The sequence below is a fragment of the Lissotriton vulgaris genome, chromosome 9, assembly GCF_964263255.1.
Source record: "Lissotriton vulgaris chromosome 9, aLisVul1.2, whole genome shotgun sequence".
NCBI lineage: Eukaryota > Metazoa > Chordata > Amphibia > Caudata > Salamandridae > Lissotriton > Lissotriton vulgaris.
In genome coordinates this window covers 347322724-347344787 of record NC_141697.1, presented here as the reverse complement: position 1 = coordinate 347344787, position 22064 = coordinate 347322724, and the positions used below count along the sequence as shown (strand labels likewise).

The following is a 22064-nucleotide window of genomic DNA, read 5'->3' as shown; positions in this document are numbered from 1 at the left end:
TCTCTACAACCGTGTAGTCATCTGGTCCCTCGGCGATGTTGTCCTCTTCGTCGCTGGAGAGGCCCAGGTCCCGAAGCGACGGAGGTTGGCCCTTGCCTTGCATGGTGTAGTTGGCTCTCCTCTGTGTCTCTCTAACCCAGAGTGTCTTCGGGGTGAAGGCGGAGCAAGCGTTGCAATCCTTGCTCTCGTGGTCGACTGGTAAGCAGAGGTTGCAGACCGGGTGCTGGTCCTTCTGCGCGTATTTGTGGTGGCAGTTACAGCAGAATTTAAAGGGTGTTTTGTCCATTCCTGCGCTCAGGGGGCCCCCTTTGTGCAAATTCTCTGTTGGACATCGAAGATCTCGAAGTTCCCCCCCTTCTTCGTCGTACCAGCTTGGTGATCTTGATCTTCTCCAATCTTTTCTGTGAAAATGTTGCCTTTTCCTCTTTTCTCCCAAAAACTCTGGAGCCTCTCTGTGACAATCCAGACCAAACGGCGGAAAAAAGAATCTGAAGATGGCACCCAAAGGTGGGACCTTCCATAGGAAGCGTGCCGACGTCACAGGAAGTACCCCAAAAGGTGGGACATGGACACCCACCTGGGCTACAAATAAAGAAAGAAAAGACTACGATTCCGGACCCAACCACGAAATAATGCACAGCATAGTGAATTCAGAAAGTTTCACACTACAAAACTGGTTTCATGTGGTCATGAAGTGTAGGAGGATGAGGATTCCTCTTCTTGGAATATAGGGCCTGCACACACCCGGCAAGGTGTCATGCTTGATCATATAGACTGCTCCTGGTCAGGTCGTCCCTGCAATATCGGACGGGCTCCCTATTTGGGGCTCTTTGGTGGAGATCTTTTATCCCAAATGCCGTTAGGTGCCGTGGAGGTGAGGGGCCTAATTAGTGTAGATGAAAGTGTGGGGGTGTGTAACCTGAAAGACATTTTAAAACAAGTAAGGGAGTACCAGCAAAAGACTATTTTAATCAATAGGTCTCCCACCCTGATTAAAAGAAACAAAGGCACATGTCTGAGATTATGCCTCAGGTAGGGCGCTCTATTGTGCGGTCAACATGTTTCTCACCAGGTAGTTAAACAATCTGGTGGCGATTAGTCAGGACCGTATAAAATCAAATCTATCTACATGTGGGCGGTTTTATGGTGTGATCTACCCTTTTAAACTAACCCAACACAGGTTATGGACCCACTACTTTTATGTATGACAATTTGAAAGAGAACATACTCCTAAACAAATTTAATCAATATTGAACAACTTGTAGCGCAAAAATGATTCTAAAGCAAATCAAACCACTAAAATGTAGTCTTGTAGAAATGTGGGGCAAAAAATGTAAATACTTGGTGGTGGTGCAGTACAACAAAAATACACTACTTACTGGTCTTAAATGGCCTGCAAGCTCGTTTCTAGCAGATATCTGCAATCCACAGCAAGCGAAGTTTGGAAGAGAATACCAACAGTGTTGGTCCTCCATCTATCCAACACTCCCTTCACTCCTCTTTAACCTTAATTAAAATATATATTTAGGTCACTGTTTAAATCAGATATTAAACACAAGGAAGCAATGGGTTTTATTTTTTATTTGTCTATCAGATTGACCAACTGCACTTGGCAATAAAATAAGTAGGTACAGATGTTTGGGTCCGTATCCCTGCTATAACATAGCAAAAGAATATTTCTACGCCAATGCAAACATCTTCAGTGACCAACTTTAGGACAATTATAATTCCACCAGGGAACTGAAACACTAGGTTTTAATGGGTACAAATTACATTTACACAATTGAAACTAATATTTTTACCTGATCAAGTTTTGCAGTAACATTGGAACAATGAAAGTCAGAAAATGCAGGTAATCATTAGAGAAAAGAAAGTACGAAAGCAGAGCAAGATGCTACTTTCTTCTTTCAAAAGTCTGGTAGAATCATTGGTGCTGAAAAGTAGAACCCAAATTGGAGGAATATGAATGATAAAGCTAGTTGGTGGCTTGTTTAAACAAACCGTGGATGTTCTTTAAAGCAATGCGACTAACTGTTAGACACATTTTATCAACACGGGTAAATGTAAAATCAAGTGGAAAACTGCACTTGAAAACCTACAGGATAAAAGGGGGCATTTAAATGTTGATTCATAATCATAACAGTTCTTTTACTAATACAGATGAAGGCTTCATACCAACACAAATTTACATATTCAGCTGATACAGCTAAAATAGCATAGCTGCAAAAACCTTCCTATATCGGAAAATCTGTTGCATCACAGCAGCTCTGCCTACCAAGACCGGGGAAAATATAAGTACAACTTATCTAAAATCAAAAGTTTAAAATATACTTTCATAAGGAGCACAAGAAATAACGTAGATTAAAAAAAATCAATTTGTTACCAGAGAGCAAGCAAAACCAAGAAGAAAACGCAAAGGGAGTAATGACATGCTCTGAAGCAACATTGCTCAGTCTCAACACTGGATGTAGAGCAAGATATTTAAAGACTCTTGTGGGAAGAATCAGGTTTTAAATTATGCCAAGTGGGTAGAACAATTCTTAGCACGTGATGGATAATTCATAGCACTTGAACACATTTAACGGCAGTAATACTGCATCTCATCAACCCGCCTTTTCTTCTTAGACCGCAGTTCTTCAAAAAATTGCTGAATGTCTTCGGTTTTAACAACCTGTTGGAAAGCAATACAAATAATTAAAACAGCTATTTAATGCAGTGGGAATAGTACCAACAAAATATTCCACACCATCGGCCAATTCTAATATTAGTGCTAAATAGGTAAATGGAAGAACGTTAACATAGCAGAGAATCTCAAATAGCTTGCATTTGCATTTTTTGTTGTAAGTTTGAAATGGATAGGAGGAAGGTAAAATACTTACTGCATTAGAAATTAATTACAGCATGCCACTCTTTCGAAAATAAATTAGGACTGTCTCCATTACTATTCGCAATACTCCAAATATTCTAAGAAGATTGCGGTCAAGACATACACATATGGGTAGGATGAATATTCTGGAAATGCATTCTAAACCCAACTTTACACGGGAGCCAAAGGCAATTTTAATAAAAAATGGTCTCTGCTCCTAGTAAATAAATAAATTGCTCCAGAAGGACTATTCCATGTCCGGACCAGAGGCTCAGATTATGCTCCTCTCTCATTCATTCCGCTCTGCGGCCTTAAAATGTTTAAACAAGAACTTCAAATCCCAGTAGTCTTTTCAAACAGTAAACCGAAGCCAATCTCATATGCAACATCAAGGAATAGCACGTCCTCTTTCCTCGCTGCTCAATTGTTAATGTTGCTTAGTTGGGCCTGAGGGCTGCACTGTTTATTTGGGGTGTTCTGGCAGTTCAGGTTACATGTGTTTTCCTTCTAGCCGCTCAATTTAGGAAACGCCGGAAGGCGTGCCTTGAACCCTGCCTCTTACCGTACTGTGGTGACTGGGCCTTTATTCCAGGCCTCCCGCTGGGTCCTCCTTCCCCCAAGTCATCTCTGCAGTAAAGGAGGTTTTTTTTCCCCAAAGCCAAGAGTCCGCATTTCCCGGCATTGGGGTGTTGGCTTGAGATGGATTCCAAGCGAGTTTCCCCAACAACGAGATGTGCGGTGCTTCTAGGGAGCGTGTAGTGTGCGTGTCTCAGAGGAGAGGAGTCCCTCCCTTTCATTTCACATCCCTCAGTGCGGCACAGACGGCTTCCCCTTCTGTGGTGATTAAGGCTCTAACACTTTGCTAAGCGCGCCAGAGGCAGCGTTTCCCCACGATTTCCCCTGATCAGCAGTTTCCTTCCTACGTTGATGTGCTTCAGTCAAGCAGCTCAACCACAGAGCATTTACTGTGCATTGCCAGTGTATTTAGAGCCCGATTAGAGCATATTCAACAAACCTTGGCTACGGCAATAGTTTTTGAACTGTTTGGGTTTTTCCGCAAGCTTGCCCATTTTTAACCCTATACACTATTGGTCTGACCTCCGACTCACATGATCAACCATGGCAGGTGAGTTTGACGCATGTTGGGAGTCTGTGGAAGAAGAGCACTCATTGCTTTCCTTCCATGAGGAATTAGGGGTGCCATTGATGCATCTCTAGAAAGGGCCATCTCTTCAGCTCTAGAACCCCTGAGCCAGCTCAAAATTAAGTTGACTGGGAAGCGCAGTGTGGTACCCCCAACTGGGAAAGGCTGGAGGCTAGAACCTCTAGGCATAACAGAGGCCTATAAGAGCAAGAGCAAAGTCAGGCCCAATGCCACAGTTAAGGCGACCACTGGCATCAGATGCCTTTCAGAGACTGCGCCAGGCCTTTCTAAAAAGATACAGACCAATTCCCAGCTGGCTGTTGCTCCCAAGGACTATTTCTTCCCCCTGCAAGGGGTGGATAATACCCGGGACGACTCAGATGAGGAGGATTCAGGCAATGAACTAGGCCAGAGCAGACGCTAGCGCAAAAAAAAAAAAACCAGGATGAATGATTCCAACAACCATTACTCATCTGGGATACCGGTCATGCGCAACCTGGAAAACATCTACAATCCCCGATCCAACGAACTGGGTTCCAGCACCAGATATAGCACGATATAGCCAGTCACATTAGGAAAACCATGGACCAAATAGTCCGGGGCAGTTTAAAGCCAGAATGCGCCAGCGCATCCCTGTCCAATAAGGTTGCGAGTACACCAGACACTGACTCACGAAAGGCCTCCTTTATAACCAAATTCGCTAAAGATCCCAAAAAGGGTTTAGACTGGTCCTGGAGGTCCTATTCGGAAAAGGTTCTAGTTGTCCTGGGACCCGCTAAGAAAAATATTGGACATGGCAGAGGATGCCAGTGAGCGAGGCCAGAGGATTGATCCCACAGTTTTATCGGGATAGGCTCAAAGGGCCCTGTGTTTCATCAGTAATGCGAACTTAGCATCATCAACAGAGCATTGTTGCGCTTTGCTGGTCAAAATAGAGCCCAGGCTAGATGAACTAGCAACCACCGAAACCGGCCCAGTGGCCAATGGGGTCTCTTCGGAGAGCCTTTTATTAAGGAGTGGTCACTTTTTGTTAATACTTTCTCCTTCTTGGGCAAGGCCCAACAGTCCACTGCGGAAGCGTTTAGCCAGCAAACTTTTGGAGGGGCTGGAAGAGGTAGGGGCTCTCCTCTGGTTGCTTAGGCAACTCCAACCCCCAAAAGCTCCACACGAGACGATCACTACAGTGGCAAGAGCCAGGGGCTGTTTCTCAATTAGGGCTGAGGGGCTGCACCCGCCTGAAATTCCTACACATTTACATAACATATTAAAAATATCGATTTATTTAGAGACACAATCGTATCTCTAAGCAAATCGATGTATTTAAGTGTTGGCTGTGTGTTTCAGGCTGCCTGCCCGCCTTGTTCTGAAGCAGGAGCGGAAGCCAGGCAGCAAATCAACCTTTGAAATTGTGATACAGGACGCATGGCTTTCTGTTTTACAGCCCTTCATTGCTTTGGGTCTATGGTTGCATGCACTCTGTAGGTCGGTGACGCAATTAGCGTCATTTTCGGGCAGAGACTTCATCCCTGAGTCATTCAAAGGCATAGATCCCACCCTTTCTTCATAAGCGAGAGGGGATGAAAGAATGTGCGATCCGGTGCCTTGTTCTTTGTAATGTAAGTGTTTGCAAGCTAAAGTTATGTTATGTATATTGTGCTGAGAGCCCTATCACGCTAACCTACCCCACTGTGAACTCCAGGCCCTTGCTGCATGTAGCTGGCCCCGTTAGAAGTGGAACTGCAGCATTTGTTCCACAATTAATGGATCCAAATAACGAGCTGGGTGTGTTCTTGTTCCCTTGCGAAGCGGATTCAAATATCAGTCAAGCAAGGCGAGAAATATGTGCTTACAGCAGACAGTTCTCCGATGTGTGATACTAAAACAGCCCGTGGCTTCACACCACCAAGTTAATGATGCCAAAAACCTGAATTGACTTGCAAACAATGAATGTTAAAAACGTTGAGGCAATACATTTCAGTGATTTAGTGCCTCTTTTTTTTACACTTTACTCAATCTTGCCTTCCCCAAGAGTTTTCCATTTTATAATGTTTATCTGTATTTTTTTCTGTGCATACTTTGACACTTGAGCCATGCCAGGTGTTTACGAGGGGCTTTGATTGTTTGGCTTCAGCCTTAACGCCTGCTCGCTCAAAGTGCATGTCAGTGGGTTGGCTTCTCTGCAGAGCAGATGGAACAATGTTTATGTATTCCATTTGCAACTGAAATTCTGTGGATGTGTGTGTAAAGGGGAACACGGATGTAAACATATTTGCAAAGCAAAAGTAAAAGAAAATAAAGTGCTTACATTTGGGGGAAGGGCAGTGAAGTGACAGATGCAAGGAAGTGCATTCAGGGAAGACTGAAAAGAGGATGTTGAAGAGGAAAGAAGTGGTTGAAGAGGCGCAGAGAAAAGGATACATATTTAACAAAGCACACATAACTGAAGGCCAAAACTCCTTCTACATGCCTCAAAGCTATTTAATTCACAGGCTCACTATTTCAGAATTGAAACATTTCTAATGTTAATTAATTATAACAAATCTTTTACTCCTTTATTTTAAACAGCTAACACCCATTGACAAAGCCAATCATAGTGAAAGGTTTTAGGTGTAGATCAGTTATGTTATTTATCTGGATACAATTACATCCCAGAGAGGAACCAGTAAACCAAAATACTGGTCAGGTGGCACACTATGGGAATCACAGGCATTTATTTGACCTGTTCCTTTATAGAGAGCCCCTACTGTTTTCATCCCACTTAAAGAAGTATCTGCACATACTTCTAAATGACTAGTTACAGCCAGCAGCTGTGGGTGCTTCCAGAAGCCTGGTGGTTAGAGCATGTTTTTCTAAAGTTAATGCTGCACGCAGTGCAAGACAGTGGGCAAGCATATATTTTAAAGTGAATAAGTTGTCACGCTGTACAGTTTACACAACACATTAACTGCTCAACATATTAATGCAGTAAGATTTGGGGCAGTTTTTAATGTGTTTAATATTTCAAGACTATACTTTCCCACTGTTTTATAAGCCTCGCTTTAGCTCTATATTCATTTGCTTTGAAATGTACCATTGGGCAATTTTCGCAGTAGAGGGACCCACCCTGGATCCCAGGTTTGTCCATTAAACCTGTTCATGTCGCTCTATATAAAAGTCATGCCCAATGTTCACGCCTCACCACTTTCAAATGTCACCAGCCGCCAATGGCAAGAGTACAAAAAAATCTGAGGTTTCTACCTCTCGAGAGGTCACAACAGAACGTGGTAGCATAGGCAGTTTCGAAGGAGCCAGCAATGCATCACGTGGAAGCACCAGTAAGGAATATCCCTTTTTCCCTACCAGGGGTGGGTGGGCGGGCAGATTGCAATGGTTCAGCCATCAATGGACCTCCATTACAGGGGACGCATGGGTACTTCAAACCATGAAGAGCGACCCTTGACCCCACCAGGCAGGTCGCACCCCCTCTGCACAGCACCGCCTGAGTTTCCCTGACCCAGCTGCCGCTGCTGAGGAGGAAGTTAGAGGCCCTCCACCACCAGCAGGCTACCACCTGCGCATTATCCCTGGTGGCCAGTGGTAGGCCGTACGTAAGTTTGTTCATCCTCCGCTTTATTGCATTGCCTGTATTTTCATTGTTGTGACTGCTCTTGTCTGTCTTCCCCCGCTGCCTGTATGTGGTCAGTGTCCCTTTTTCTTCCCTCTGTTCTCCTCGCTGTCCCCGTGCTCTCTCTGCCCAGTCTTTCCTTCTGTACCACTCGCTGCCCCCATGTCTCTGCCCAGTCTTTCCTTCTGTACCCCTCGCTGCCCCCAGGTCTCTGCCCGGTTTTTCCTTCTGTTCCCCTCGCTGCCCCCGTGCCTCTGCCCGTTCTGCCTTCTGTTCTTAGCTGCCCCAATATTTTGGTATTCCTCCAGAGCTCCACACTTTTGAACAAGCTCCCCTAAAAGGAATAGACAACATGGATAAGAATGGGACTACGGCTTTCCAAAATTTGACGAAAAAAAGAACGTCTAGCACTTGAGGAGTTAAGCAAAAATGATGACCTGGTGATAAAACTAGCCGACAAGGGCGGAGGCACAGTAATCTTGAACAAATCGGGCTATAATCAACAGTGTTTGGCACTCCTTTCTGACACCAGATTCTACCAAAGAATTACAATAGACCCCACTGAGCGACTTTGCAATACCATATCCATCATGGTATATGAAGCCGAAACAAAAAGGTGGATAACAAAAAAAGAAGCTGAGTTTTTGATCACAAAAGAGCCAATCACTCCATACTTCTACTCGCTCCCGAAAACCCACAAGAACAGGACACCACCACCTGGACGCCCAATAGTGTCCGGAATCGGGTCAGTACTCGAGCCCCTTTCAAAATTCGCAGATGAATTTTTAAAACCACTGGTTCAAAAAACACAAACGTATCTAAAAGATACAAGAGACCTCTTGATACAAATCTCAGATATGCCCTTTGACCCCGAGTCAATGCTCCTAGTGGGCTTAGATGTGGAATCCCTTTTCACAAGTCTTCCCCAAGATGACACGCTACAGATGCTGGAGGACGTCCTATACGCGGAGGATTGGAAGTACAATACACCGAGACATTTAATTTTAGAATGCTGCAAGCTGGCACTAAAAGAAAATTTCTTCGAATACGACAACAAACTGTATCCCCAAACCCATGGTACCTCCATGGGTAGTGCTTTTGCGCCGTCGGTGGCAGGACTCTACGTGAGCCATTTCGAGACACAATTTGTCTTCAATGAAACCAACATCTTCTCTTCCAGTATTATATACTGGAAGAGATACATTGACGACATTTTACTAATATGGAGCACTGAACAAGATCTCATTGAATTCATGTCATGGCTGAACACTTTGGACCCCTGGTTAAAATTTACCTATACTTCCAGCAATAATCACCTTGATTTCCTGGATCTGACAATTTTCAATGAAGAGAGGACCCTACACACAAACATACACAAAACCCACAGCTAAAAACAGCCTTCTCTCATACAAGAGTTATCATCCAAAACCACTCAGAGACAACCTGCCATTCAGTCAATTTATACGCCTAAAAAGAAACTGTAGTAAGAACAGTGACTACCAAACACAAGCCAAAGGCCTGAGTGAAAAATTGAGGAGAAGAGACTACACCGAAAAAGTCATCAAGAAGTGGAAAAAAAGCGCAGATAATCAACCAAGGGAATGCCTCCTCCAAACATATCAGAAAGAACCTGTGAAAGATCTAACTACCTGTGTGACAACTTTTAATCCAGCTACTTATGCCATCCAAAAATTGATTAATAAAAACTGGCATATAATCAACACGGGAAAAGTCAACTGGCCTAAACCCAGGTTCGCCAACAGGAGGACAAAAAACCTAAGACACACTTGTGCATACCCGCCCTCGGCAATACACTCAGCCGGCTGAACCAACAGCGTAACCATGACCCCACTGGCAGGACATTTCCCTTGTGGCACATGTGTAGCCTGCAAAACAACAAGCGCTACAAAAACTCTGCAACTGATGGACAATTTTGTCTGGACACAGAAGCAATTCACCAATTGCAATTCGTCCCATGTTATTTACATGATCCAGTGCCCATGTAAAATGAAATACATCGGGATGACCTGCCGCAAAATTAAACTCAGGATAGGGGAGCACAAGAGCAACATTAGGCTAAAAAAGAACACAACAAAACTGTGCTCCCATTTCCTGGAAAGGAACCACTCCCACGAAGATATACAGTGGACAGTCATCGAGATGCTGACGAACAAATCAGGCAATGTAGAGAAAATACTCTACGAAAAAGAGCAAAGATGGGTGGACCGTCTACGAACTACCGAGTACGGTTTAAATGATAACATTTCTTGGCATCACTTCGCAAAATAAACTGATGAAACGTAACATACCTACCCATTAGCACCAGTTCTGTCTGTGGATGAAAAATAAATATTGTGGTCCACACCTACACTGTACCCTAAGAGCTCGCCAAAATACGCTCCTTGTTAACTGAGCACCTCTAACTGACGTCTCTGCTAAAAATCTCACTGCCCCTTTAAATCAACAAGACCTAAATCGCTGAAAAAGGAAACAGCAAAGCGACTTCCGCATCCGGGGGCAGAGTCAGCACAAGGCGTAACGTATCCTCCACGCGGGTAATGGCGACATACTATCTCCACACAACGTTACTGGTAAGATGCAGAAATGCCGTTTTTCTATACATAGAGTTTTCCTCTCCAAATCCAGCTCTGCGGTCCCCCGTTGAAAGCGGAGCACTCTTACACAGCAGGTAAGAGCTCAATATGTGTAGATACAACGATACATGTTTTAAACCTCGTATCAAGGCTCATAACTTACAACGTGATTGAGTTTATTTAACATCTTTTCTAACTACTCAGAACTGTGTGTTTAACGTTGTAGATGTCTCCACAACCATTCTGTGGTATTTTTTAATGACTTTCTCCTGAAGCAAATATACCTGTGAATAATATGAAAATCACTTGCTAGCCCCTTCACAATGTCAAAGTGCATCTGTAGCCAGACCCCCCTGCCCTAATCTCCTTCCAGACAGAAAAGTGTAATTACAAGAAATTACCCATGACTTTACCCTCTCTACCTTCCCACAGTAAATCACAATGCCTGTGTAAATTGGCTAATAAGCTAACTCTAACTTCTCTCCTAGATTGTGAAGAGTACATAATTGTCCATAATTTTTTTTTTTATGAGAGATGGATTACCGCACAAGTAGTGCGAGTAGAACTTTGTGTAAATTGTATGTCTATTTTTTGTTTGTAAGTCCTGACGAAAGCTCCATAGACCGCTTGGCCCAAGGAGCTGAAACATGTCGACACCCTGTTTGCAATACTATTTGGCTCAGTAACTTGGCCCTTATATAGTATACCTACCATTTTAATTAATGGAGATCTGCCGTGAAATAAAACTACAAAGGTTTTTTTCCATTTTTTAACTTTTTCTTTCACCCTTTCTGTGGGAAATCCTTTTGTCTCTGGACACTGCACTCGAGACTGGAGGTGCCTCTGGATGAGGCGAGCAGTTCACACAAATAGGAATAACCCTATGATAACTGCCGGAATGTCAATGTGGGGCTGATGAAACAAATATACAGCAATTCCATCGAACATTGACTTCGAGGGTTTCCTTATTTTACACTGAACCAAAGGTCAAACAGTGTTACAAGTGTCCATTTTTGTTTGATTAAAGTATATATCATCTTGGGGAAAGAAACGGACACTGAATTTCCTCATCCCTCCCTGTTGACTAACAGTTCTGTATTTTGCCTCTGTGCCACTCGTTTTCCCGGTATTTCTGTGCCCTTTTGCCTTCTGTGCCACTCGTTTTTCCCTTGTTTTTGTGCCCCTTTTGCCTTCTGTTCTGCTCGTTTTTGTGCCCTTCTGCGCCACTTGTTTCCCCCTTGTTTTTGTGTCCTTCTGCGCTGTTTGACTTGGCCCTTCTGGGAGGTTCACCCCTAAACTTTTTGCTTGTTATATGTGACTTAGTGTTAGTTATTTTTGGCTTCTGCGCACTTTCACTGGGTCCCAGTGTAAAGCGCATGCGCACTCTGAGTGCATGTGGTGAGATTGGCCTGCCCTCCCATAGGAATGCATGGGGAATGTATATGTCCATGTTACTTCCCGATGCGTGGGGTGTGCAGGCTCGAGTTTGGTATGTGCAGACTCGTGTGATTAAATGCTGCGCGATGGTGTGCGGCGTCCATATGTCTAGTGTGGAAGTGCCACTTCTAGAAGTTGGCCTGTCTGTGTAATTTATGTGAATTGGCTGTCTGGCTTGTGATTGGCTGGTGGGCCTGGCTCCAGGAGGCAGGATGGGTCTGCCCCGGTAGAGAGTGGAGAGATCTGCCCGAGTGATGTGAGGGAGGAGTGCACCTGGGACCTGAATAGAGCTGGGCTTTCCCCACACAATGCTGGCTCCGCCCCCTGTGGCTCGACTGATGACCCTAGCCTGGCCAGTGAATAGTGAGAGGGTCTGAGCACATCAGAATGCACTACCCTGCAGACACAGACAAAGGGAAAAGGTGTATAAAAAGGGGCTGTGACCCCATGAAAATGTTCTGTTCCTGATCTTACCTTGAGGGGGGCCTGCTGCTGCTGGGCGCCAGGAGGACCGCCACTGGGACTGCCTCCCTGCCTGGAGGGCCCTGTGAGCTGGCCCCTGGGCCCAGCCTTTGCCCCCCCCCACCCTGTTCTTCCTAAGGATTTTGTGCCTGAACCTTGCCTGCTAGCCCCTGGGATTGTTCCCCCAGAGGAGCGCTGCGGTTTTCCCCTGCAGCACGGAGCTGCGAGCTGTTGAGGGGTTTCACGACGTAGAGGTTCCCTGTGTCTTGCTAATTTACGGCGCGGGTGCATACCCCGCTTATCTTCCGCCTTGCCCTCATTTATATATTTAAAATCCTAAACGGGTGCCCACCACGCTGTTCCTTTTTATTTCGAGGGTGCACACCCTTCGTTTTCCCCGAAGAAGTCACCGCCGCCGGCCCGGGGGATTTCGGCGGAGTGTTGCGCCCGCCAGGATTGGTCCCTGGCCACGAGGATTCCCGCATAGTCATCCCTAGGCCATGCAGGGATTGGATCAGCCTTGAGGGCTTCCCGCGCGCACCCAGGAAGCCGAGAAAGCCCTGCAGGAGAGAGAGGTGCACCGGCCGCCAGAGCAGCGAGACCCCGAGTGCAGGGAGAGCTGGCAGCCTAGGGCAGCCTAGGAGCAGAGACGCTGCTGCAGGAGTCGCGGTGAGTGGGGCTCCGTGGTTGCAGTGTTGGGGCATTGTTCTAGTTTAGAGCCTGCGAGGCTCTCACAAGGCTCCTGGGGGCATTGAGGCATTCTGAGCCCCGAGGCTCCAACGACGGGAGCATTTGTTGCGGGTCCCCAAGGGTCCAGAGGGCATTCTTGGTATTTAGAGCCAGTCAAGGCTCCAACGACGGAGCCTAGCTGTGCAGAGCCCAAGAGGCTCCCGGGGGCATTTCTGTGGTGACAGAGCGGCCCGAGAGGCAGCGGGCCACTCCAACGGTCATTTCCACGTTGCTGGTCCCGAGTCCCTAGATGGGGGGGGGGGGGGGGGGGGGGGGGGGGGGGGACCTCAAACGACGGGGCACATGTAATTAGAGCCACAAGGCTCCCACCTGATATGGGGGCATTTTCTTCCATAGAGCAGAGAGGCTCCAACCACGGGGGCATTATTATTTTGAGCCCACGAGGCTTCCACGTGTTGTTGGGCCCCAGTTGTTCACTTAGAGCCCGCGAGGCTCACACGTTGTTTTGGGCACCCCTTGTGATTCAGAAGCCCAGAGAAGATCCCCAGCTGCCCAGCACTTAGTGGGCAGCTGCTACGTTTAGGCGGGTTCCTCTGATGCATTTCTTTGGCTGCCCACGCAGTCTGCCCTGACTTTGCTGGACACAGGGCGTTTCAGCCCCTGAGAGGCCAGTTGGCCTGGGGACAGTTCCATTGTCCCCTTGCGTGCGGTGAGTGTTCACGCCCTATGTGATATTTTGTGTTAAATGTGATTTATGCGCTAATGCTTTTGGTGTTAGGAAATGTACTGTGTGTAGTATGTTTTGCGCACCCTGTGTTCTGACACCTCTGAATGTGTTTTTATGCATCATGTGTGAAGTTTCTGGCCTATACCCCTAAATGTATTTTTATGCTTAGGTGGTTGTTTTTCCTAGTATAGTATAATAGTGAGTTAATGGTTCCCTGTGTGATATTTTCCTAAGGTGGTTAGGGTTGCGTAGGTGGTACTTACTTTTTACCAGTGGTTACTGGTTATGTGCTACATTTTGCCATTTGGTGCTACAGTTATTATATGTTCTATGTTTTAAGCGTTATTCCTAAAAAGAGCTAATTCTACTAAGTGCTAGTTCTAAAGGTGCGCATTTCTGACAGTGGTCCATGTGGCCCTGTACCATGTACATAATCCCCTGTAAATTCCGCCCGTGCCTGTTGGCACATTGTAAAGTGTGTGTTTCTTACCTAATGTGTTTGTTATAATACAAAGGCTATTTTTATATATAACCTTGTGTGGAGTTTCCTTTGTGGTGGGCCTTGGGTGTTGCTGGGTGCGCGCGCACACAACCTACATTGCCTCCGAGATTAGCCTTGCTGCTCGCGTCACGTTACCTAGAGGGTGAGCAGGGGTCATCTTTGGCGTGTAACTCCCTTGCCCTGACTAGAGTGGTGGTTTCTGCCTGGCTTTGGCACAAGCCTTAGCCAACCGGAAATCCCATTTCTAACATGCGCCACTCGTTTTGCCCTTGTTTGTGCCCTTTGGCCTTCTGTGCCACTCGTTTTTCACTCTATTTTGTGCCCCTTTTTCCGTCTGTTATCTACGTTGTCCCTTACTGCCTTCGCCGCTGCATCCCCTGCGGGCCCGCCCCCCTGACGGCTCACTGCCCATTCACAGCCCCCGCCTCTCAGTTGCTCCTCCCTCCCACCTCCCCATATATGCCGGGTGCTGCGTGGCTGCGCCGCTGGCGTGCCTAAGGCAAGCCCGTCTGCGCCCAGCGCCAGAACCCCTGGCCCCCGCCACGTCGACCGCCGCCACTATGACACCAGCACTCTGCACGCTCTCAACTCTGGATGGAGCCACACCTGCTTCAAAGGTCCCTGAAACGCACACACGGACCCTTCCCCTGCCAGAACTGTAGCTACACCAGCCTCAGAGTTGACGAACCACCTGCCAAGAAAGACCCCAACCACCTCTGATGCATACTACTTAACACCTTCTCCGCACGCAAGCATGCCGTCGAGCTCTGGGACCTGCTCGACACAACATCCCCGGACGTCTCCTTCCTAACAGACCTGGTTTACCGACTCCTCCGTACCAGTCATCGCCATAGCCATCCCAGACGGCTACAAGATCACCCGCAGAGACCGCACCAACGGAGTCAGAGGAGGAATCGCCATTGTCCACAAGAACAGCATCAGGGTCTCGACCAGCACCGACGATGCGTTCAGCACCGCCAAACACATACATTTCCAGATCCACACAGATCCTAACTCCACCCTCAGAGGCACCCTCGTCTACCGACCCCCCAGGCCCAGCGACTCCATCGCCAACTTGATCAGCACGCACGCCCTGACCGCCACAGACTACATCCTCCTCAGAGACCTGAACTTTCACCTTGAGAACGACAACAACTACACAACCCTGATCGATAACCTCACCAACCTCGGACTGAAGCAACTCGTCACAACGCTCACCCACGCCGCCAGCCACACGCTCGACCCAGTCTTCGCCTGAAGCCCGCACGTCTCCGTCAGCCACACCACAGAACTCCTCTGGACCGACCACCGCTGCATCCACTTTGCCTTCCAGAAGCCCGCCGCACACTGCATCACCCGCCGCACACTGCATCACCCGCCGCTGCTGGAGCAAAATTCCCGAAGACCAACTACACGCAAACCTCGCTCTCAGCTCACCCACGAACCCTCCAACACAGACGACACTGCCCACAGCCTCAGACGCTGGATCGATGACTGCGCAAACACCCTCGCCCCGCTGAAGAAACCCCCCCACAGAGACACCAGCAAGAGGGCCAGCTGTTTCACACCAGAACTTCTAGCCTCCAAGCAAGCCTGCCGGAAAATAGAGAAGAATTGGCACAGTGAACAAACTTCTGACAGCCACGCAGCACACAAGGACGCCATCCGCAAACACCACCACCTCATCAGGGCGGCCAAGAGGACCTCCTTCAAAGACTGCCTTGACAACAATGCACACAATAGCAAGGAGCTCTTCAACATCGTGAAGGAACTCTAACCCCAGCTCCAACACCGACATCCCGCCGTCGCAAGCCCTGTGCGACTTCCTAGCCACCTTCTTGCACCGCAAGATAGCAGACATCCACGACAGCTTTAACACCCAGACAGCCCTAACAGACAACACAACAGACCCTTTGCACACCACCGACCACGGCCCCCTGCTAGCCTAGGCCAGCGTGAACATCAATGACACAATCAAGACCATGTGCACAATCCACTCTGGCACTCCGTCAGACCCATTCCCGCACCAAGTCTTCAGAGCAAGCAGCTCCATCGCACCCCACCTGCGCAACAGTCATCAATCTCTCCCTCGAGACCGCGACCTTCCCAGATATCTAGAAACACGCCGAGATCAACGCCCTACTCCAAAAACCTAAGGCAGACCCAAGAGACCTCAAAATCTTCCTGCCCATCTCTCTGCTCCCCTTCTCGGCCAAGGTGATCAAGAAAACAGACAGCTAACCAGATACCTTGAAGAAAACAGAATCCTGGACCCTTCCCAGTCAGGGTTCCGCAGCAACCACAGAACAGAAACTGCCCTCATCACCGCCACCGATTACATCAGGAGAATGCTGGACAAAAGCGAGACCGCAGCACTCATCCTCCTAGACCTCTCTGCCGCCTTCAAAACCGTCTGCCACCACACACTGAGCGCACGACTCCACGCCGCAGGGATCCAAGACAAGGCTCTGGATTGGACCACCTCCTTCCGCTCTGGCAGAACCCAGAGCGTCCGCCTCCCCCATTCCGTTCCAAAGCCTCCGAGATACTCTGCGGCGTAACCCAATGATCCTCCCTCAGCCCGACGCTGTTCAACATTTACATGGCCCGCTCGCACACGTAGCCCGACTTTAACATACTCTCCAACGCTGACGACACTCAGCTGATCCTATCCCTCACCAAGGACCCCATCACCGTCAAAGCCAACCTCCACGAAGGAATGAAGGCCGTCGCCGACTGGATGAAGACTAGCCGTCTGAAGCTGAACTCTGACAATACGGAGGTCCTCATCCTTGGCTCCAACCCTTCAGCCTGGGACGACTCGTGGTGGCAGACGGCACTGGGGCAGCCCAGACACCAACCGACCACGCAATAAACTGGGAATCATCCTTGACTTAACGCAGTCTCCTCCTCCTGCTTCTAGACCCTCCGCAAGATCTACAGATGGGTCCCGATAGATACAAGAAAGACAGTCACCCAGGCCCTCGTCAGCAGCATACACTACTACGGAAACACCCTCTACGTGGGAGCCGCGACCAAGCTCAAACTACTACAACTAATCCAAAACGCCTCAGCACGACTGATCCTCGACGTACCATGCCAGGTCCACCCCCCACCTAAAAAACCTGCACTGGCTCCCAGTCAACAAGAGGATATACTTCAAGCTCCTCACCCATGCACACAAGGTACTCCACTACACCGGGCCAGCCTACCTCAACAGACGGCTCTCCTACATCCCCAACCGCCAGCTACGGTACGCCGACCTCTCACTCACCACCGTCCCGCGCAGTTGAGTGATCCTTCTCCCACCTTGCCTCCAAGATATGGAATACCCTCCCACTGAGCCTACGACAGACTTGCTGCCCTTCAGGAGGAAACTCAAGACCTGGCTGTTCGATCCGTAGCGCCCCCCCCAAGCGGGTATGTAGTGCACTTTACAAATTATTGATTGACTGGCTTTCATACAGAATCCACAGTACACCTAGTCAGCACTTCCGACCCTTTAGTCTTCTCTGGAGAAGGGGCTCAGATGGTGAACAGTGAAGTCCTAGACGTTCTGGAGAAAGGGGTAATTACTCAGACAGTTCTTCATCCAAGGGGGTTCCTAAGCAATATCTTCCTAGTCGAGAAAAAGGACGAAGGGTTCAGGCATGTCAAAAACCTACGGGACTTCATCATTGGGTGGTATATAGTTATTTCAAAATGGAGGGTATTCATAGTCTACAAGACGTCCTGATACCCAAAGATTGGCTAGTAAGACTACACCAGAAGGATGCCTACATCACCGTCCAGATTTCTCCCCGCCCCCACAGGAGGTTTCTACAATTCTAGTGGGACAGACAGGTGTACGAGTTCGCTGGGCTGTCCTCCTGGACGACATCCTTCAGATACACCAGGAGGCAGACAGGTTATTTGCACAACTTCGGATGACTTAGTCCTTGCTGCAGGACCTAGGCTTTATAATTAACAAGCCAAAAAGAGAGATTTCGTACCGGTAGAACTTAGGACCTTTTTCTGGGGTTAGAGGTTGACACAGTACGCCAGTGCCTCAGATTATCACAAAGAAGATGCTTTTAATTCAACTGTTGCGCAGAACCCGACTAGGGAAAGGGTTTCCCTTTGCCACCTGGCCCAGATTAATAAATCCAAGATCAATTTATAAAAATAGCACTTTGGTATATTTACTAAGACCACAAAACTTTTATAGAAGCAAATAAGTTTCTAAATAAAAATACTTTTCGGTTTCAAAAGTAGACACTTCGGTTTACATTGCAAAGGCTGAAAATTGCACTATGGGAGGAAAGAAGAATGCGGTTTTGCAGGTAAGTACACAACTTGCTGTTCTAGTCTTCAGGGTTGGTCGGCAGAGGGCAAGGTAAGCACAAACACTGCACCACCAAGCGGCACAGGGGCAGTTTGGTGCAGAGGTCAAATCTGGGGCTGCTTGAAGACAGTCTGCTTGCAGGTAAGTAAAGAGGCTCCTGGGTTCAAGCTTTAGAGGTTTAGGCAAGCACAGAGGGGGCCACAAGGCAGCTCCAAACACACACACCACCAGTGGCAATGGGGCGGCCGGGTGCAAACACGGTAAGGAGTCCAATGCAAATCAATGGAGGAATTCTATTTTGGATAAAGGCTGCACGAACTTCAGCGATAGCAGAGGTACTTTGGGATCCTGTGGGTTGCAGGGACACGGTCGGTCAATCTCTCCAAGTCCCAGGGGCTTCGGGTGCAGGTGTGCACTTTAATGTCTGGTTTGTCTTATCGGAACCGGTCAAGGTGGGGAGGGGGGGGGGGGTCCTCAGATTTACACTGCAGGCATTGTTGTGGTGCCCAGGAGGGGTTGCCCAATGTAGACTTGGGACTCAGAATCGCTAGGGACCAGAGGGCCACCTTAACTCAGGCAGAGGCGTTTGGTGCAGTGTGGTCAGGGACCGCGACTCGGGAGGCCACCAAAGTCCTTTGTCTTGGTTTCTTGGGGACAGGTCCGCTCTCTTCTGGCGCTCTGGTATTTTTCAAAAGCAGGCAGTCCTCCATGGGGTGGAGGTAGATTGTTGCAGGGTCTTTGAAGCTGCAGACAGGCCAGTAAGTCTGAGGTCAAGTCAGTGGGTATCTTCAGTCTCCCCTGCACAGAGTCTTATTAGTACTTTCTCTTCTTTGGTCGACAGGAACTAGTTTCAGGGTCTGGGGAGCCACCTAAACACTAGATTATGGGGCGTTACATGAGAATAGCAGGTAGGGGCGAATGGATTCCTTACCTTGGGTGGCTACAGCCACTATTACACCACTCTCCTGTGGGAGGGGGGCATTACCCTAGCTGTTTGGATAAGTCCCACTGAAAAATGTGCTTCGCCTCCTGCACTTGAGGGGTGGAGTATGCAACAGGAGGGGATGGGGACACACCCCCTGTTCTTCCAAGGTTTTCCCACCAGTTCTCCTGCCAAAAGTGGGGGGTTTGAACTGGGGGCTGCCATCTGCTCCCAGCAGCAGAAGCTGGGGTCGCATTACAAAGGAAGCAGGCCTTTGAAGCTTCCCTCAAGCACTGTACCTATCCTGGGGGAGAAGGTGTGACACCTCCGCCCAGGATGGGCTTGGTTTCCTGCAACCGAGAGCAGAGGCTTTCAACCCAGGGGTCCAGAAACATGTCTGGTGGTGGCAGGCTGCCGAAAGCCAGTCTGAGACCACACCAGGTTTAGTAGGTTTTCAGGGGGTTACATGGTTTAATAAAAACCAACACTGGCATTAGTGAGGATTTATAAAGGGGAGTTGTTCGGTATCAAACATTCCTGGGTTCAGAAAAGCCATCATGGTGCTGGGGAACTAGAGTTGTCGAGTTTCCAGCCCATGTATTCTCTGTGGCTGCCCTGCCACTTACAATATCTAAGAATAGACCTAAATATTGTAGGGGCATATCTGCTCATTCAGATATGCCCACACCGGTCATATAGTGCATCCTGCCTTAGGGCTCTAAGGCCTTCTAGAGGGGTGCCTTACCTATACTTCAGACAGTGCTTGTTGGCATGTCACACAGGCAGTGTGCCATGTCGACTGCAGTTTTTCACTGCACCAGGGCATGCCAGCTGCAAGAGCAGTGGCATGGAATTGGTGAGGAATACCCAGGGGACCCTCTTCAGTTCCCACACCCTAGGTACCATGTACTAGAGGCTTACAGTGGGCGAAGTTGACAGTTGGGGGGGGGGGACAGCTTTAGGAAAGAAGCACTGGCACAGGAGACCTGGTTGGCACGGACCCTGTGCACTACTATCAAAACCACATAATTTTCCAGGCAAAAAGTCAGGGGGGGATGGGGTATGTTGAAAGATACTCTAACCATTCCGTGTCTCTGAACACATGTCTGGGTTAGGCAACAGCTGGGCTTTTGACAATACCTCTAGACAGTCACACCAAGGGAGAAGGGGTGTGACATTTGCAGGCGGATGGGCCTACCTGAGGTAGTTTGTGAGGGGGGGAGCAGACACTTGCATCTGAATAGGGCTGTGTTTGTCCCCACACAAAGAGCTGCCTAGCCCACCTTGTAGCAAGTATAAATCCAAGGCAGGGAACTTGTAATCTTCAAAGGTCTCTGATGTCTCCCCCACTTCATAAACACATTTGAGATTAGGGGCCAGATGCATCAAAGGGTTTTGCCCATTCTGTGTCTATGGGAAATTGTGTTGATGCATATGGCCCTAAGTTCTGGACCTGTAACACGGTCAAATCAGAACTCTACTAGAACGAAGGACATTTTGCCTGGATGAATAGCTGCTGTGCAGCAGGAGGAACTGCCACTTTGCTACCTGCATTGCTCTGTTGGACTGCTGCTTCTTGCCTGGAAGTAAGGAGGACTGAACCTGTTCTCTACATCTTTGAACCCAAGATTCTCCAAGGGCTTGCCTCCGGTTTGCTGAAGGTTCAGGGACACAAAATACTTTATGCAACTCTGCAGGTGCTGCAGGACTATGCCATCTTTGAGTCCCTTCCCTTGCCCGAGGTGCCTCCTTAAGTCCTAGGCCTTAGAAGTAGGGGCTGCAACTATAGACACAGTGACACCTTTGCTCAGATCGGAACAGACAGTGCCCTCCGACGCAGAGCCATTTTGATAAGAACGCAGGTCCTATCTGTGAGGTTAGGTGACGCAGCGCATATCCTTCAAAACAGACAGAGGCTTGAAGTCGATATAGTGACCAGACTGTGTGCATCAGAACAGACGCAGTGAAGCTTGATGCCTGTTCTGTACAAAGTGCTTTTTCAACGAGTCCTGTAGCTGGCCTGAGCTCCATCACAGTCAGCCTTAACTTTTGATTTACCCAGGTCTAGTGCAACCTCAAGTCACCTTTTATCACTATTGACTTCTAAGCACTGTTTTTGGAAATCCGATTTTTAATTGAATGTCATTTTGGTCTGGTTTTACTCCAATAAATATATTATATTCTAAACTGGTGTGGAGACTTTTTGTAGTGTTTACACTGTGTTCCTGTAATTTAAATGTGCACAAATACATTTACAGATTGCCTCTTGAGTTAATCCGGACTGCTCTGTGCCAAGCTACCAGACAGTAAGCATATGTTAATTTCGGTTGTGTACCAACTTGCCCTGACTGGGATAGGGACTCCTGCTTGGAGAGGGTGTATACACTGCCAACCAGAAACCTCCATTTCTAACAGTATGCAGCTTAGTATTACATGCTCCAACTGGATTTTAAGAGCTCGGGTTGGTTAAAATGACAACTGCTGCCTTATTTGCAGTGCTGCTTGCTATTTGTGCATTAAACGCATGTTAGACTTTTAGGCCTCCGGGCGATTTTTATTTTAACGGACGGCACACTGTCAGCGGGAAAACTACTCCATGAAGAAAAGACAGGAGAGCGCTGGACCATCCTCCACACAACGACCCTTAGTGCCAGAGATAAGAGTAGTTTCTGCAGGGGGACTAGGGTGCAGCAAGCTCAGCACTAGATCTGTGGATTTGATTTTGCTAAACAGAGCAAGCATGGTGAACCAAAATTCTAGGTGAACTCCAACTGTGCGGTATACACCTGTTC

General features: G+C 48.0%; 1 protein-coding gene across 1 annotated transcript in view; it reads right to left on the bottom strand.

The window, feature by feature from the left end:
• Nucleotides 1-1566: 1566 nt before the first annotated feature.
• The window catches only part of UBR7 (ubiquitin protein ligase E3 component n-recognin 7), a 57916-nt gene continuing 37418 nt past the window's right edge, over nucleotides 1567-22064 (bottom strand). The window contains exon 11 of the mRNA XM_086937705.1: nucleotides 1567-2671. Within this exon, the coding sequence (XP_086793831.1) occupies nucleotides 2579-2671 (93 nt within the window). The 3' untranslated portion in view covers nucleotides 1567-2578. The remainder of the gene's footprint in view (nucleotides 2672-22064) is intronic.